Source organism: Lolium perenne, chromosome 2 (genome assembly GCF_019359855.2).
Source record: "Lolium perenne isolate Kyuss_39 chromosome 2, Kyuss_2.0, whole genome shotgun sequence".
NCBI lineage: Eukaryota > Viridiplantae > Streptophyta > Magnoliopsida > Poales > Poaceae > Lolium > Lolium perenne.
Genome location: NC_067245.2, coordinates 186,111,456 through 186,131,387, shown reverse-complemented (window position 1 = coordinate 186,131,387; position 19,932 = coordinate 186,111,456). Strand labels below are relative to the sequence as shown.

Genomic DNA, 19,932 nt, shown 5'->3' with positions numbered 1-19,932 from the left:
TTCTCATGGAGCTCTTACCTGTACACAATCTCACCCACGATCTCGAGAGCAAGCTGCATGTCACCACCGCTAACGTCACCATCGACCAACAGCTCTATTTGATTTGCAGATAGGAAAAATCGTAGGATTAAGGATTGCAACATGAATTTATTTGAACCATAATTTATTGAGATTTCTATTTTCGTGCCCTTCATTCGTTAGTTCGGCTCAGTTTTCCTCAGCCTCTTAACTTTTCACCACTTTTGCCCAAATTCTTGTCTCATACTCTCACAAGAAGGTTAAACAGATGTTGCCGTCGGATCAATGACATTGACCATTATTCTGACGTGTGGAGCCTCATCATGTGGGTTCACGTAGGATCATGATTGGCTAACCTTCCTGGGGAAAATATCTAGTGATGCCAACCTTGATAATTCAAATTTATATATGTCAAAAAAATCTAACAAAAATTGTGAATGTTCATACATTATGTGTTTACATTGCCTAGAAGTTTTACAGTCAAATTTAAAGTACACAAAAGAAACAAAGATATCAAATTGCTATGTGAATACTGCTATTTTGTGTTTTGTATTTTGTCTTTTGTGACACTATTTATGTTGGCTTTGTCCTTTTTATATCTTTGTGTGTATTTTGAATTTTGTTCTCCAAAGTTTACGGATGATAACCACATATCCCGTGAACATTCAAGAATTTATTTCGGAATTATTTGATACTTGCAAATTTGAATTTTAATGACCGGTATCATGGTATCATGGTATCACATAGAATGTGAAATCACTAGATATGCTCTGTCCCTACACGATTTAGAAAACAAATCGGGGCGCCTTCTCTCTCCCTGTCTCACTAGCCTCGTGTCTCTCTTTCTGGAAACAAATAAAAGCCCTTTCTGTCTCTCTTTCTCTCTTGCTCCCATCATTCATTCCAATTTTCCCAATTTATTAGCAAATCTAGAGCATGTTCTATTTCTCTCTTGCTTACCTATACCAAATTTGGTAGCAAAAATCTATAAACAAATGTTGATGCAAGGACCTAACATAAATATACATCAGCAATAAAGGTTCATAGCATAGGCTACTTACAGCAGCAGCCGACACAGTTTCAAGGGATCCCTAGTTTCAACAAAATAAGCTGCTTAAGAAGCAGAATCATACATAGACAGAGTACAAAGTTAACATGCAGCAATAACACATTCTTCACCCCATCCTCATCACCTCCAGACGCTGCCGCTTTCTCTCCTTCTTGCTACCCAGACCGTTGGTCTTCGGAAGCTTGGTCTTGGGAGATGGTATGTCATGCCTCTTGATGGCCAGGTTGTGTAGGCGACACAGGTGAATTCTAAATGCCTTGTGCTTACCAATGAAGGCATACTAGGTAACATTCTCTCCCATGTTAGGGCGGGTAGAGCCAAGGGCTTCAGCATGCATCATGATGCTAGTGAAGTCGGTGCCCATAGATCTATAGCAGAAGGGGGGCTCCTGTACACGTCTCCAGCCTAGCGGTTGTCGAGTTTGCCCGACTTGAGCCTGCTAAGATGTGACAAACCTTCACGTGGAAGGACTCGTCGTTGCTGCCAACCTCGTCACTATCTTTCTGTTCTGAACAACATTCAAGTATGGGTGAACTATAACGTGATCTATTAAGCAATAGATGATTCAAGTATGAACAAGATTCAACCAAAAGATGATCCTATATGAACGTTACAAAAAAAAATAAGACAGCCTCTGTTTAGCATTGGATATATGTATCTTCTTAGAAATGGAGTTAGCGAACCAAAGATCATGTACAGGGAATTTATACACACCAATGGTTCACTAACCCCACTCTAAACATATGAATCATTTGGGTGCCCAACAATTCACCATCAACGAAAAGCATCAAAGACACGACCACAATCCCCAGATCTTAAAAAATAACAGAGTGAGTTTAATTATTTGCATCTTTAACTTGCATAAATTAACCGAGTGAGTTTAATTAATTGCATAAACTAACTGAGAGAGTTCAAATACCCAATCCCTAAATCTAAAAATATCCCAAAAAATCATCCGCGCTAGCAATAACCTTGGGCTCCAGGGGTCCTACTCCGGTGCTCCCCCCTAACACAAGTTGACAGGTTTTTTTTTTTTTGTTTTCCAACTTTAGGCCCGCTGACCCATATCCAGCCCATGTATACCCGTATGTATACATACGGTATTTTTGTTTCTGACTTGCTGGGGAAATTGGTGGGGTGACGTACGCGAAGACGTCTACGACCCTTTTTTATATGTCCTGCCTATTCGGTACACGTACGTCACCGTAGTAGTACACTATACTTACAGAAAATAATCGTACAAGATAACGTGGGCCATACGGGCCTCTAGAGGGTCGTACGTACATATCATATTTTTAAATTTTACGATCATGACCCCGCTTACGAAGGGATATTGGAAGATCTCAACCATTATTATTTTTTATGCAGCCTGACATTTGCCAAGGGGGGAGCACCGGAGTAGAAGTGGGGCTCCAGATGCGAGCATGGCCTAACCCTAAGCACCAGATGCGAGCACGGCCATCCGGAATCTAACACAAAATGAAGAGACCAAACCCTAGTTACCTTCGTCCGATCGTCGATAATGTTCGCATCGTAGGGGTTCGGCGCCGCGACGTAGGGCTCCTCCTCGTACAGTCCCAATCCATCAGCCGCTACACGCGACCGTCTTATTTATCGCCGGCAGGGATGAGCGCGTGGACTCCATCGGCAGTAGGGATGGGGCCTTGGACTCTAGCGATGTGATGAAGAGGGCCTCCGATTGGCCTACTCCATTTGTTGCTCCGACTGGTTCAATGGCGGCGACGGCCACCGTGTTCTCCTTCTCCATCTGCGGCGTTTGGGAGCGGTTGCATGAGCCAATGAGAGTGAGCGAGGGTTCTTCTCTTTTTTCATTGATTTGAACGAGGGCTTTTTTCCCTGGAAGGTTAGGACTCAGGTGGCAGGGATAGAGAGGGCTATATATTCATATAATATTGCCGATGCTTCGTGCTCCCGCGGACATGCGTACACGCTTGTTGCACAGTGCACCGCGCACACGTACGATACTGAACATTTTACACGCGTATGACACAAGTCCACCCACCGACGCTTGTGTTGCTCAGAACTACCCCTGGTTAGTTGTCTATACTCAGTTTTAACCTCGAGGGGGTGGTCAACATGGCATCAATGGTTTATAAAACATATCATATCTTGTCGAAATGATCCAATATTTTGCACGCTTGTGCATCTTTCAGTTGCCAACACTTTGACGTAGGCCAAGCTAAAATCATTCCTAGGTATTCCAACTAATTTACCAAAGAATTTACCAAAGTTCTGCTGATATCCCTTGTTGTAGGGTTAGGATAGAGTCGATTTAGGCACAACTAATTCAAACAAAATCGAAATATAGGGAGTCTAGTTATGTGACCTACCACCTAGGAAAATAATAAACATGGAGTAATAAAGTTTTTTCCAAAACCGCTCCTCAAAATGAGATACTAGCTATGAAGATGCACGACATTTGGACTCAATCCCCCTCCCAAAATCAGCATCCCAAAACATAGTTTGCCTGAATGAGGCCATATTTGGCATAATCACGTATATTTAATTGCAAACAATTTCATGTAGGCTAAGATGGATTTTCTTGGGTACAAAACACACATTTTCCATTTTTAAGTCCCAAAATTTTGAATTCCTTAGTATGCTTTCTATATGCATGCCCTTTGTGCCTTAGCTATATTCAGTTTTCCACCGGATATAAATTTGGCTCAATTTTTCCCTATCTCTTGTCTCAAACTCTTAAAAAAGCTCAAATGAGTGATCACCTTGATCGATGCGTCCTGATTGGTCTAGACCGTTGTCACGCGGATCGCGCCCACCCAACGTTGATTCTTTGTGATCTAATGGTCATTATCGTCGATCCACCTCTCTCTCTCTCTCTCAATTGTGGTCACCTCCTCTATGCGAAATAACAACGTTGCCACCGACACACTAACTTGATAATCAAATTGAATTTGAATGTATAACTATTCAATAAAAATATGAAATCCCCCTTGATGTAAAGGACTCTAGTTTTAGCTTTTTTTTGTACATATATATAAAATAAAAATACATCGTAGGGGATTTTGAAGGAGATATGCCCTAGAGGCAATAATAAAGTGGTTATTATTTATATCTTTATGTTTATGATAAATGTTTATATATCATGCTAGAATTGTATTAACCGAAACATTAGTACATGTGTGATATGTAGACAAACAAGAAGTCCCTAGTATGCCTCTTAAACTAGCTTGTTGATTAATGGATGATTAGTTTCATAATCATGAACATTGGATGTTATTAATAACAAGGTTATGTCATTGTGTGAATGATGTAATGGACACACCCAATTAAGCGTAGCATAAGATCTCGTCATTAAGTTATTTGCTATAAGCTTTCGATACATAGTTACCTAGTCCTTATGACCATGAGATCATGTAAATCACTTATACCGGAAAGGTACTTTGATTACACCAAACACCACTGCGTAAATGGGTGGATATAAAGGTGGGATTAAGTATCCGGAAAGTATGAGTTGAGGCATATGGATCAACAGTGGGATTTGTCCATCCCGATGACGGATAGATATACTCTGGGCCCTCTCGGTGGAATGTCGTCTAATGTCTTGCAAGCATATGAAAGAGTTCATAAGAGACCACATACCACGGTACGAGTAAAGAGTACTTGTCAGGGGACGAGGTTGAACAAGGTATAGAGTGATACCGAAGATCAATCCTTGGACAAGTAAAATATCGCGAGACAAAGGGAATTGGTAATTTATGTGAATGGTTCATTCGATCACTAAAGTCATCGTTGAATATGTGGGAGCCATTATGGATCTCCAGATCCCGCTATTGGTTATTGGTCGGAGTGAGTACTCAACCATGTCCGCATAGTTCTCGAACCGTAGGGTGACACACTTAAAGTTGGATGTTGATATGGTAGCACTTGAATTATGGAATGGAGTTCGAATATTTGTTCGGAGTCCCGGATGAGATCCCGGACATCACGAGGAGTTCCGGAATGGTCCAGAGAATAAGATTCATATATAGGATGTCATTTTATGTGAAATAAAATGTCGCGGAAGGTTCTATGGAAGGTTCTAGAAGGTTCTAGAAAAGTCCGGAAGAAACCACCAAGGAAGGTGGAGTCCACAAGGGACTCCACCTCCATGGCCGGCCAGCCCTAGATGGGGTGGAGTCCCAAGTGGACTCCACCATAGGGGGCCGGCCACCCCCCCCACATGGGAGGTGGGAATCCCACCTTTGGGTGGGAGTCCTAGTTGGGCTAGGTTTCCCCCCTCCTATGGAAGGTTTTGGTTTCGGGTCTTATTCGAAGACTTGGACACCAACACTTGGGATCCACCTATATAATGAGGGGCCAAGGGAGGGGGCCGGCCAACCCCAAGACCATAGCTTGGCCGCCCCCCTTGAGTGGCCGGCCACCCCCTCCCAAACCCTAGCTTTGCTCCTCCACTTCATATTTCCCGCGTAGCTTAGCGAAGCTCCGCCGGACTTCTACACCGCCACCGACACCACGCCGTCGTGCTGTCGGATTCAAGAGGAGCTACTACTTCCGCGGCCCGCGGGAACGGGGAGGTGGACGTCGTCTTCATCAACAACCGAACGTGTGACCGAGTACGGAGGTGCTGCCCGATCGTGGCATCGTGATCAAGATCTTCTACGCGCTTTTGCAAGCGGCAAGTGATCGTCTACCGCAGCAACAAGAGCCTCCTCTTGTAGGCTTTGGAATCTCTTCAAGGGTGAGACTCGATACCCCCTCGTTGCTACCGTCTTCTAGATTGCATCTTGGCTTGGATTGCGTGTTCGCGGTAGGAAAATTTTTGTTTTCTATGCAACGTTATCCTACAAAGTGGTATCGAGCCGTGTCTATGCATAGATGGTTGCACGAGTAGAACACAATGGTTTGTGGGCGTTGATGCTCTTGTTATCTTTAGTTTGAGTACTTTGCATCTTTATGGCATAGTGGGATGAAGCGGCTCGGACTAACTTTACATGACCGCGTTCATGAGACTTGTTCCTCGTTCGACATGCAACTTGTATTGCATAAGAGGCTTTGCGGGTGTCTGTCTCTCCTACTATAGTGAAGATTCAATTTACTCTTCTATTGAAAACATTAGTATCAACGTTGTGGTTCATGTTCGTAGGTAGATTAGATCTCTCTCGAAAACCCTAAACCACGTAAAATATGCAAACCAAATTAGAGACGTCTAACTTGTTTTTGCAGGGTTTGGTGATGTGATATGGCCATAATGTGATGATGAATATGTATGAGATGATCATTATTGTATTGTGGCAACCGGCAGGAGCCTTATGGTTGTCTTTAATTTTCATGTTGAGTAGTATTTCAAAGTAGTTGTAATAGTTGCTACATGAGGTGAACAACCATGAAGACGGCGCCATGAACCTTGACGCTACGCCGACGATGATGGAGATCATGCCCGAAGATGATGGAGATCATGTCCGTGCTTTGGAGATGAAGATCAAAGGCGCAAAGACAAAAGGGCCATATCATATCACATATGAACTGCATGTGATGTTAATCCTTTTATGCATCTTATTTTGCTTAGAACGCGACGGTAGCATTATAAGATGATCCCTCACATTAATATCAAGATAATAAAGTGTTCTCCCCTCGTATGCACCGTTGTAACAGTTCGTCGTTTCGAAGCATCTCGTGATGATCGGATGTGATAGATTCAACGATTCACATATAACGGGTGTAAGCCATGTTGCACACGCGGAATACTTGGGTTTGCTTGACGAGCCTAGCATGTACAGACATGGCCTCGGGACAACGGAAACCGAAAGGTTGAACACGAGTCATATGGATGATATGATCAACATGTTGATGTTCACCATTGAAGCTACATCATCTCACGTGATGATCGGTTTTTGGTGTAGTGAATTTGGATCGTGTACCACTTAACAACTATGAGGGATGTTGTATTAAGTGGGAGTTCATTAGTAATTAGATTAAAACATGAACTAATTATCATAAACATAGTCTGAGTAGTATTTTGAATTAATTTTGTAGTATTGGCATCCGTTTACTACTATGCGCTAGTCTTATAATTGAGATAGAAATACTGTTAAAATCTGACAAGAAACTTTACGGATTGGCACCGTATTGTTAAAGAATCAAGAATTGATTAAGTCCTATTGCAAACTTTTAGTAAACCTCACATTGTTGATTCAAAGAGCTATGGTTTCAATTAGTACCTAAAGTTATCTTGTCTCCGTGAAACTTGAAGTTCAAATCTGTTTGAAAAGTAAGGAGCTGAAAATTTAGTTTTCAGAAATAATCAAGGTACGAGATATATGTGATATCTAAGACCTTATTGCAAGATGATAGAATATAAATTTGGTGAGACTACATAAACTCATAAGTTTTATGGGAATGTGCGAAGGTTGAAGACGCAAGGCGTCCCAATCCTCCAACTATTGGGGCACTAACGATATTCGCATATCCATGAAGTGATTGTCCTTAGTATGCACCGTTGCTAAGACTCGTCGTTTCGAAGCATCACGTGATGATCGGGTGTTATAGATTCTACGTGTGCTTCCAACGGGTGCAAGCCAGATTTGCATATGCGAATACTAAGGTTTAAACTTTATGAGCCTAGCATGTACAGACATGGTCACAGAAAGTTATCATGAATTGATGGATAAAATTATGAGTGAAATTGTTCATCATATTACAAAGTTACTAATAGTGAAATCTGAAACACTTGTCATATGATGATCAACTTCAAAGTAAGAACCTCAAGGTTATTGGTATTTGACCAACAAACCTAGAAGTTATTGATGTTGAAATGTTTTTCTGAATAATGAGGAAAGCTAAAAGAGAAACTGCAAAAGATATTTTGGCAAAAGAAAAGAAAAGACTAGAAAGTCTAGCTCAGGTATATATAAATGATATACATGTTATGGTTGTATTCCTAGTTAAGTTACACAATGAAATTCTTGGGTATTAGTACCATATTGGTTGGTATGAAGTGTCATACAAAACAACGCAATACAAGAATACAATGGCCTAAGTGACTGACAAGGAATATGATAGGAATGCACGTCTGGAACAAAATAAAGTGTTATTATGTTCTGCGTTGGCATTCTATCTAGCCCTTAGAATTTATAATAAAGAACTTAATAATTGTTATTTTGCTCGTCAAATGAAAACAATGAGTTGTTCAAATTATGACATTACTCCATGTACGATGGATAAGTTATTATAAATCTTAATGGTGAAACATACATACATAACACTGACGCTAAAAATGCCATAAGGCAAATGATTTGAATTCCACTTATTTGTGGAACCGCAATTTAAGTCATGTTAGAAAGGATCGCATGAAGGAACTCCATGCAAATGGATTTTTGGAGTCATTTGATTTTTGAATCATTTGGCGCTTGCAAATCTTTTCTAAAGAGAATGATTAAAATACCGTTCATAGGCCAAAAGTAGAACGGACAACTAACTTAGTGGAAAAATACATGATGATGTATGTGGTTCACTGGGCATAGTTGTGTGCGGGAGATTCTTCTACTTCATGAAAACTTTCAACAATGAATTGAGTATATATATGTGGATATATTCAATAAGGAAGAAGTTTTGAAACATTTGAATGGACTCAAATAAATTTCAGTATGAAGTGGAAATCATCGTAATAGAAATCAAATATCTATGATTGGATCATGGTGGAAATATTTGAATTACGAGTTTTAGCGAAACATCTAAGAGAGTTATGAAATTGTTTTATAACTTACGTTTCTTGGAGTATCATAGTGATGATGAAGTATCCAAGAGATATATCCAAATTTTGTTGGATCAATGATGAGATAAAATATTGATGCCATTATATTTTTGTGGATTATGCTTTAGTGACTACCGCTTTTACACTGAATAGAGCATCATCATGATCCGTTGAAATGACACCATACAAGTTATGGCATGGGTATAAACCCTAATAGTCAACCAAAATCGGATGAATGTCTTTGTTGGTTATCCCAGAGATTTAATTGGGAATTCTTCCCACGAGACAAAGACAAAAGTGTTTGTCAATGTTTCTTATTTCCGAGAAATTGTTTCGAGTGAAGTATTTGAGTGGGAGGACATTATAATTTGATAAGGTTTATGAACCTGAGCATAATGATCAGAGTAGCGCAGCATCGGAATTGGTTTCTAAGCAGCCACGACGATCATGGCTCTCATGACTACAAAGTGTTTTAGCCATGGAGATCGAAGTACATATTGAACCTTGTAGGTATGGTTTACTTTGTGATCAAATAAATGATTTGTGGACAAAGGATTGATTTTGAACAATGATAAACCAACTACAAACAAAGAAGTTATGATGGGCCCTGACTCCGTTAAAATGGCTATACGCCATAAAATCCAAGATAGATGAATACTTTTTGAAAGTAAATAGATCTATAAAATTGATGGACTTGGATGAAATATCCTTGAAGAAGCTTGACTTGTCGAAAAGTTGTTTACGACAAAGTTCAAAAAATTGACTATGACAAGATTAGATCTTCCGTAGCAATGCTTAAAGTCTATATGGATTATTCTAGTAATCACTACATATTTCCTTTATGAAGATATGTTAGTAGGATGGCAAAATACATTACTTATCAGAAGTGTGTATTAAAGGTGTATACAAGATACAACCAAGAGTTTTGCTGGTCCGTGGTATATTAGATAGGTATACAAACTTCAACTTGATGAAGTGAGTATCGCGGAGTTTGAATCTTCACCAGATGAAATAGTCAAAGAGTTTTTGATTTCATCAGAAATGATGAAGAGGCTTGCATTTGCAAGAAATTAAGTGGGAGCGCTAAGACACATTTATAATACTTTATGTAGGTGACATATAGTTGGTTATAAATGATGTAATTATATACTTGATTAAAAGGATATGGACTGAAACAAATTTAGTGTCAAGATCTATGAAGATAGATTGAAACACATAAATAAGTTTAAGTCAAAGTACATATGATGGATATTGAAGTAGTTCAATATAGAAATATTAAGAAAATGTTCTTGTCATGTGAAGGTTTAACAAGACTTGAGTGTATCTGACACTCGATGAGTAAAAACACATGAGTGATTTTAGATCACGAATAAAATGTACACAATCAGATATCATGTGCTATAAAGTGTTATGAGCATATACCGTAATGATTCATATGATGATCATTGGACGACAAAGAAGAATATCCTTGAGTACTTTAGAAGAACTAAGGATATATATATATATTTGTATGAAGAAATGACAAACAAATCGCTGTAAGGTGTTACACCGATATTGGTTTTGTCACATATAAAATATAATTTCAATCTCAAATTAGACTAAGTGTTGTTTAAAAGGTAGCATAATGAGCTAGAAGTTGTCTATGCTAGATTTAGAAGAGTTCTAAATATTGTGACGGATTCTACAAAAGAAGGCAGAGTATGTCATTGTTTTGACAATGACAAAGGATGTTAAGTCAAGAGGTTCTTTGAGAACATGGTGTAGTTCCGACGGAATCGTAACTTTGAAGCTATATTGTGTATGACAATATTAGTGACATATTTCAGACCGCGGAATTAAGGTTCCACCAGAAGACCAAACATATTTAATGCCGACTCATTTGGAAATGAGTGATGCGTTGAGACGCAAATGAATTACAAAATACATACATTTCTGAGCGTGTCAGATCCGTTGACTAAAAACCTCTCCCGTGAGCAATACATGATAAAACACCTAAGGCCAAGGTGTTATATCTTTACAAATGTAAACTAGATTATTGACTCTAGTGCAAGTGGGAGACTGAAGGAGATATGCCCTAGAGGCAATAATAAAGTGGTTATTATTTATATCTTTATGTTTATGATAAATGTTTATATATCATGCTAGAATTGTATTAACCGAAACATTAGTACATGTGTGATATGTAGACAAACAAGAAGTCCCTAGTATGCCTCTTAAACTAGCTTGTTGATTAATGGATGATTAGTTTCATAATCATGAACATTGGATGTTATTAATAACAAGGTTATGTCATTGTGTGAATGATGTAATGGACACACCCAATTAAGCGTAGCATAAGATCTCGTCATTAAGTTATTTGCTATAAGCTTTCGATACATAGTTACCTAGTCCTTATGACCATGAGATCATGTAAATCACTTATACCGGAAAGGTACTTTGATTACACCAAACACCACTGCGTAAATGGGTGGATATAAAGGTGGGATTAAGTATCCGGAAAGTATGAGTTGAGGCATATGGATCAACAGTGGGATTTGTCCATCCCGATGACGGATAGATATACTCTGGGCCCTCTCGGTGGAATGTCGTCTAATGTCTTGCAAGCATATGAAAGAGTTCATAAGAGACCACATACCACGGTACGAGTAAAGAGTACTTGTCAGGAGACGAGGTTGAACAAGGTATAGAGTGATACCGAAGATCAAACCTTGGACAAGTAAAATATCGCGAGACAAAGGGAATTGGTAATTTATGTGAATGGTTCATTCGATCACTAAAGTCATCGTTGAATATGTGGGAGCCATTATGGATCTCCAGATCCCGCTATTGGTTATTGGTCGGAGTGAGTACTCAACCATGTCCGCATAGTTCTCGAACCGTAGGGTGACACACTTAAAGTTGGATGTTGATATGGTAGCACTTGAATTATGGAATGGAGTTCGAATATTTGTTCGGAGTCCCGGATGAGATCCCGGACATCACGAGGAGTTCCGGAATGGTCCAGAGAATAAGATTCATATATATGATGTCATTTTATGTGAAATAAAATGTCGCGGAAGGTTCTATGGAAGGTTCTAGAAGGTTCTAGAAAAGTCCGGAAGAAACCACCAAGGAAGGTGGAGTCCACAAGGGACTCCACCTCCATGGCCGGCCAGCCCTAGATGGGGTGGAGTCCCAAGTGGACTCCACCATAGGGGGCCGGCCACCCCCCCCACATGGGAGGTGGGAATCCCACCTTTGGGTGGGAGTCCTAGTTGGGCTAGGTTTCCCCCCTCCTATGGAAGGTTTTGGTTTCGGGTCTTATTCGAAGACTTGGACACCAACACTTGGGATCCACCTATATAATGAGGGGCCAAGGGAGGGGGCCGGCCAACCCCAAGACCATAGCTTGGCCGCCCCCCTTGAGTGGCCGGCCACCCCCTCCCAAACCCTAGCTTTGCTCCTCCACTTCATATTTCCCGCGTAGCTTAGCGAAGCTCCGCCGGACTTCTACACCGCCACCGACACCACGCCGTCGTGCTGTCGGATTCAAGAGGAGCTACTACTTCCGCTGCCCGCTGGAACGGGGAGGTGGACGTCGTCTTCATCAACAACCGAACGTGTGACCGAGTACGGAGGTGCTGCCCGTTCGTGGCGCCGGAACCGATCGTGATCAAGATCTTCTACGCGCTTTTGCAAGCGGCAAGTGATCGTCTACCGCAGCAACAAGAGCCTCCTCTTGTAGGCTTTGGAATCTCTTCAAGGGTGAGACTCGATACCCCCTCGTTGCTACCGTCTTCTAGATTGCATCTTGGCTTGGATTGCGTGTTCGCGGTAGGAAAATTTTTGTTTTCTATGCAACGTTATCCTACAGATTTCCCTACGATAAATTTGCCAAGAGATCAAGAATATAGGAACAAAAAGTCGAGCCGTGTACGGCGCTAGATATTTTGATTTTGAAAGTACAATTACTCAACAAAAAAAAATATAGGGACAAAAAAAGTCAAGCCGTGTACCACCCCAAGTAATTTGATTTTGAATGTACAATTACTCAACAAAAATATAGGATGGTGGAAAAACTCTTGCAAAAAAAAGTGGGAACAAAAGTAAGCCCAAATAGTGGTGCGAAAATAGGCCCATTTGTATTTTGCTCGAAGGGATTGAGTTGAGTGTGGAAAATATAAGATCAAGATTTCAAGAGTTGTATAAGTTGGTTTATGCATGAGACATAAAGACATACTTATACCTTTCAAGTTTCAATGAAAAACTTGAGGCTAGGTCCTATGTATGAGGCTAGGGGTGTTTTGTCATGAATTCCACTAAACCTCTACATTATATACTTGTAATAACCATGTGCTTGACATGATAAATTTACCCTATATTACATCAACTCATTAGAGTGTAATGGATTCTAATTCAATTGAGTAAAATATCTCTCATATGCATTTAATGAATCCAATAATTCCAATATATCTTTATATCTTTACTACTTTTTATTTATGTTCTCCGATTTGAGTAAAATGAGATCAAATGCCAACTCACTTTGCTTCCTTGGAACAATGTTTTAGAAAGGCTAAGTGAACAACATGATCAAATGCCAACTTATTGCACACTCTTTTATGTAGTTTTGGGAGGAAACTAACACACACTTCATTTTATAGTGAAAATTAGGCATGCATCTACTTATTTATTTCGTGCTAGATGTGGTCAATTCTGGTCATGCATAATAATTGCCAAGATCTTGCTGTGGGCTCAGGTTGGTCGTGCAAAATGAGTTTTATACTGCATGATCGACGCATTGGCACCCCTCCAGCCACTCCACGCCATAACAGAGAGATACCAGTTCTCTCCATTGCACGCATTCGTCTCCGACACCCATATGTCCACCACCGTTTCTCCTCTTCTTGGTAGTGTCGAACGCGTCCCTTTCCTACTACCTCTGCTTCATAGAATAAGGCCTATATTTATTTTTCGAAAAGTCAAGCTAAGTAAAAATTTCCCAAACTTTTATCAAGAAAACCACGGTATTATGTACACTTTTTTTTCTAGATTGGAGCACCGCCCTAGCCTCTGCATCCAAAGGATGCACAAATTTTTTCTTTATTAGATTATTCAAAAAATCTAACAAGATGAATACAAAGATCAATTCAAAGTCACCTTCCTAGCGACAACTCGCTAAACCTAAAAGAGCGATGGCGGGGGTGTTCAAGAATAGAGCCAGTACCATGACCTCACACCAACGCACATCATCTAAAAATCGAGTGTGTACCCAAGCCGCCCATTTGCAGGTGAGAAGCACAATCAATCTAGCAGACCCTCAGCGCACACCATTGCATACGCCGTAGAATCGCCACCGGCGTCCTCCGTGAACCCATATCCAAGATAGATCAACACATTGACCTTTCCACACCTGCCATCGATGCCACCACGACGCTAGATGACACCACCATCATGCGCGCTCCCATCACACTGTGTCCATCTCCGAGATGCCGTTTCCCCATAACGCCGAGACTCGACGACACCGACACTGCAGAAGCACACCGCTCCACCTCAGCACCACCACCATCCGTTGTCTATGAAAAGTATCGAGAAAAGATGATTTGGTAGCTGACCCGACGTGCTCCGTCGGGTGAGGTTCTCTTATATTTATAGTGTACACAGGATTACATAAGTGTTGTATACGTATACAATACGTATAGGTACATAAACTCTAACACCCTCCCTCAATCTCAACTAGGGAAAGATTGAGATTGCGCTTACAATGTTCATACAACGGTAAGGGGAGAGGCTTAGTAAAGATATCAGCAACTTGGTCCTTTGAAGAAATGAACCGAATCTGCAGTTGCTTCCGAGATACACGCTCACGGACAAAGTGAAAATCAACTTCGATGTGCTTTGTCCTTGCATGAAAAACTGGATTAGATGACAAATAAGTAGCACCAATATTGTCACACCAAAGCACTGGAGGCCTAACTTGAACAACTCCAAGCTCTCGCAGTAATGACTGTACCCAAACAAGCTCAGCTGTAGCATTAGCCAGAGCCTTGTACTCGGACTCAGTACTAGATCGAGAGACAGTAGACTGCTTACGAGCACTCCAGGCGATCAAATTACCTCCATAAAAGATGGCATAGCCCCCCGTGGATCGCCTGTCATCCACACTACCAGCCCAGTCTGCATCGGAAAAGGCTGAAAGTAGTGTAGAGGTGGAAGACCGAAGCAGCAGTCCAGTGTCAACTGTGTGACGAACATAGCGAAGAATACGCTTAACAGCAGACCAATGAGCTGTACGAGGCTCATGAAGATATTGGCACACCTTGTTGACCACAAAGGACAAGTCAGGGCGTGTCATAGTAAGATACTGAAGACCACCAACAACACTGCGATACTGAGTAGCCTCTTCAGGGGACAATGGATCACCATCAAGACTACAAAGGCGCTCAGAGGACGCCATAGGTGTAGTCACAGGGGTACACTTCAACATGCCTGCACGCGCAAGAAGCTCTAGAGCGTACTTACGCTGACGAAGAAGAAGACTACCAGATGAGGGGGACGACACCTCAATGCCCAGAAAATAATGCAGAATACCAAGATCTTTAACAGAAAACTCAGAGCGAAGCTGACTGATCAACCTGGGAATAGCAGCAGCTGTGGAACTGAGAACGATGATATCATCAACATAGACCAATAGGTAGACTGTAATATCTGAACGTCGAAGTACAAACAAGGAGGTATCAGTGACGGACGGAAAAAATCCCAGTGATCCAAGAACAGAACTAAGACGAGCATGCCATGCTCGAGGTGCCTGTTTCAGCCCATATAACGACCTGACCAGCTTGCAGTAATGATCAGGTTGCGCAGAATCAATAAAACCAGGAGGTTGGCGCATATATACCTCTTCATCCAGAAAACCATTGAGAAAAGCATTCTGAATATCAAGCTGACGAAGATGCCATCGACGAGAAAGAGCCATACCAAGCAACAAACGAATAGTAGCTGGCTTAACCACAGGGCTAAAGGTCTCATCATAATCCAAACCATAGCGTTGCTTATACCCCTTAGCAACTAGACGGGCCTTGTACCTCTCAATAGAACCATCTGCATGCAGCTTCACTTTAAAAACCCACCGTGAATCAATTAAATTTACCCCAGGCACAGGAGGTACCAATCGCCATGTACCATTAGCCTGAAGAGCAGAAAATTCAGCCTCCATAGCATCACGCCAGTGAGGAGTGCGGAGAGCTTCTTTGTAATCACGAGGTTCATGCGTATGTTTCAACGCTGTATGAGCTGCTAAGACACAGTTCCAAGCAATTGTACCGTCAGTACGCCGTTTGGGTTGATGTATTCCATGGCGTCGACGTGTCATAGGGCCAGCTGGAGGAGGAGCTGAAGTTGTTGGAACTGAGGGAGTAGAGGAAGCTGTCGGTGCTGAGGACGCAGGCGCGCTGGTCAAGAGAGCAGGGTCATCAGGCTGCTCTGCATGCGGGACAGCAGGCTGCTCTGCATGCGCTGAAGCGGGCGAATCATGTTCTGCATGTGCTTGTGCTGGAGAGATAATGCATGGCGGCTGCTGCTCTGCATGCAACGGAGATGCCAAGAGATGCTCATGCTCTGCACGCAATGGAGATGCATGCAACGAATCGCTGCAGGGAGATGCAGCTTCGTGTGCGTGTCTGACGCGCGACGCGTCCGTCCGCGTAGGAGTGGCCAGCACCTGGGAGGAGCCCGAGACAGGAGCCAACATCGGCTCGGCTGGGTCAGCTGCTGAGCCCGAGACGGGGACAGGCATGGTGGAGCTCATGCATGGCTGCACGCAGCCCGGAGCGGAGCCATGCAACGAAACGGTGTGATCGTCGTGAAACACCGGCGGCTGCGGAATTAAAACCTCCAAGCGATTTCCGCGTCCAACACCTGCACCATGGTCAGCAAGCAAAGGAGAAGCAAGTACAATATCCATAAATTGGTCAGCCGAGAGTAGTGATGACTCCGAAACAGGTGGTGACATTTGAGAGTTTGGCATATGGGCAAAGGGAAAAACATTCTCGTCAAAGATGACGTCCCTAGAGATGTAGACACGATTAGACGGAACATGAAGACATTTGTATCCCTTGTGAAGAGAACTGTAGCCCAGAAACACACACTTCTTCGAGCGAAAATCAAGTTTATGATTGTTGTATGGCCGAAGATGAGGCCAGCAGGCACACCCAAAGACCTTAAAAAAGGTATAATCAGGTGTTTCATTCAGAAGCCTCTGAAGAGGCGTTTTCATGTCGATGGTGCGACTAGGAAGCCTGTTAATAAGAAAACAAGACGTAGCAAAGGCATCACTCCAATAGCATAATGGAACAGATGCATGTGCAAGTAAAGTAAGACCGGTTTCAACAATGTGACGGTGCTTACGCTCAGCAGTGCCATTTTGTTGATGTGTATGAGGACATGACACACGGTGTGAGACACCTAAATTGTGGAAGAAAGGATGGAGTTTCTCATACTCTCCACCCCAATCAGTTTGCACATGAATAATTTTACGATTTAAGAGGCGTTCAACATGTTTTTGGAACTGGAGAAACACATCATAGACATCAGATTTACGTTTGAGTAAATAGAGCCAAGTGAAACGACTGTAAGAATCAACAAAACTCACATAAAAGCGATGTCCACTAACAGAAGTTTGGGCAGGACCCCATACATCGGAATAAATAATCTCTAATGGAAATTTTGTTACACGAGTAGACAAGGAAAAGGGCAACTGGTGACTCTTTCCTTGCTGACAGGCATCACAAACAGACTCAATTTTATTGGACTCATGTGTAGATGGTAACTCATGACTACGAAGAACATGTTGAACGACTTGTAAGGCTGGATGTCCTAGGCGATGATGCCACATATCACGCGAAACTTTGACACTGGAAAGGGCTTGCTTGATGACAGGTGCTTTAATCTCATAGAGACCTCCGCTGCATCGACCTCTAAGGATGGGTGCTCTCGTGTCCAGGTCCTTAACAAAAAGATCATGAGGATGGAGTTCAATAAAGACATTATTATCATGGGAAAGTTTACTCATAGACAATAAATTACGGGTGGCTTTAGGAACATGAAGGACATTCTTGAGAGCTAGAGACCTAGAAGACGGAGTGGATAAAATAGCCTGACCAACATTATGAATATGCATACCTGCTCCATTAGCTGTGTGGACCTGGTCGGTGCCATGGTAAGCCTCACGGGTGGTGAGCTTGTCCAGCTCATGAGTGATATGATGTGTAGCGCCGGAGTCCGCATACCACGCCGGGTCTACGGACTGAGAGACACCCTGAGAGCCATGAGAGGCAGACATCGCCATAGCAAGTTGCTTCTCCGTATTACTCCCATCATTACCAATACCCAGAAAGTCGCGGTTGAAGCGCTTATAGCACCTGGATGCTGTGTGACGAGGAACCCCACATAGTTGGCAAACAACAGGGGTACGGCTGCCACTCTTGGATGTGGTGGATGGAGATGGTGTCTTCCCTGAGGAGGAGGACGGCATAGGGGGCCGGGATCCACCCCGACCAGCTCCATAGGCAACAGGTGGCGCAGAAGGTGTAACCACATGTGCAGCAGGGTAATGCGAGGAACTGCCTGAGCGACGCTGAGCCAACTTGCGCTGTTCTGTGCTCTGAAGTTGCGAGAACAAGTCGCGAATCGGTATAGGAGTGGTGCGATTGGTCACCACCTCATAGAGAGCATCATACTCTTCATCAAGTCCAGCGAGAATGTATGAGACAAACTCCGCATCACGCAGAGGCTCGCCAATGCTAGTAAGAGAATCCGAGAGCGCCTTCATCTGATGAAAATAAGTATTGATGGTCTTGTTACCCTTCTTCAGTTCAGCCATCTCCTGTCGAATTGCAGAAGACCGAGCAATAGAGGTAGAGGCAAAGGCTCCACCGAGAGTTTCCCAAGCCTCACGAGAAGTGCCCGAGAACATGATCATACCAAGGACACCTTCTGTCATCGAGGAGACAAACCCAGAAAGAATGGCCTGGTCCTGCTGAGTCCAATGCTGATGCGCCGGGTTAGGGACATGATGCATACCACCGGCGTGAGGAACAACAACATGGGTATTAGGGCATGGCAGCGTGCCATCAACATAGCCCATGAGCAAGTGACTGCGGAGAAGCGGACCAACTTGAGCACGCCAGAAGAGATAATTCTCACTCGTCAATTTAATGGTGATTGACGGGGCAATTGTCACAACAGGTGGCAGGCCATGATGGAGAGTAGGCGCTGGCATGGACGGGGTAGAGCCGTACGGCGGAGTTGTGGTAGAGCCATAGGGCAACGCCAATGTCAGTGGCGCTGCAGACGGCGATGCAAACCCCGGGGAGGCTGCGGGCGGCGATGCAAATCCCGGCGAGGACGCAATTGGTGCTGCAGACGGCGGAGGCGGCGCATAGCCCGCATAGCCTGTCATGGAGTACCCCGGGTACCCAGGGAAGAACCCTGGATAACCGGCCATGGAGGGAAAAGCCATCCCGGCTCCAGGGCCGGCCATGCCGGCGCCATGGCCGAGGGACGCGGCAACCAGGGAGGCGTCCGTGTAGATGGCCGTTGTCCCTGTGTAGGCCGGCGCGGAGGGAGCGGCAGCAGCCGGCGCGCCTGGAAGAACCGGCGGCGGCGCGCCTGGAAGAACCGGCGGCGGCGCGCCTGGAAGAGCCGGCGGCGGCGCGCCTGAGACAGTCGTCGGGGCAGAGATCGTTGTCATGTCCTGCAGGGGCGGACTCTCCGACGAGGAAGCGGGGAGGTCAACAGGTCCCGTCGGCAGGGAAGAAGAGGCCATCGCGGCCTAGGAGACGGCGGCGCAGGAGGTGCACCGGCGGCGGCGGAAGCTTGAAGTGGCGGCGCAAACCCTAGGCGTAACCGCTAGGCTCTGGTACCATGAAAAGTATCGAGAAAAGATGATTTGGTAGCTGACCCGACGTGCTCCGTCGGGTGAGGTTCTCTTATATTTATAGTGTACACAGGATTACATAAGTGTTGTATACGTATACAATACGTATAGGTACATAAACTCTAACAGTCTACTCCAAAAACGATGCCTCCAACATGTAGAACAACGTTGCACGCCACCATCGTCCGCTCCGGGACACCC

At 43.4% G+C, this 19,932-nt stretch overlaps 1 protein-coding gene across 1 annotated transcript; it reads right to left on the bottom strand.

The window, feature by feature from the left end:
• Positions 1 to 14,508: 14,508 nt before the first annotated feature.
• LOC139835690 (uncharacterized) lies at positions 14,509 to 19,620 on the bottom strand. The gene is made up of 2 exons (XM_071825552.1): positions 17,976 to 19,620; positions 14,509 to 16,712 (listed from the first exon to the last, which is right to left on the bottom strand). The coding sequence occupies exons 1-2, from the start codon at positions 19,618 to 19,620 to the stop codon at positions 14,509 to 14,511; spliced, it is 3,849 nt and encodes a 1,282-aa protein (XP_071681653.1).
• Positions 19,621 to 19,932: the final 312 nt, after the last annotated feature.

Coding starts and splice junctions, on each gene's coding strand:
- LOC139835690 (XM_071825552.1), bottom strand. CDS start 19,620: ATGGCCTCTTCTTCCCTGCCGACGGGACCTGTTGACCTCCCCGCTTCC. Junction 16,713..17,975: donor CCACACAGCTAATGGAGCAG/GTATGCATATTC, acceptor ACCATGGTGCAG/GTGTTGGACGCGGAAATCGC.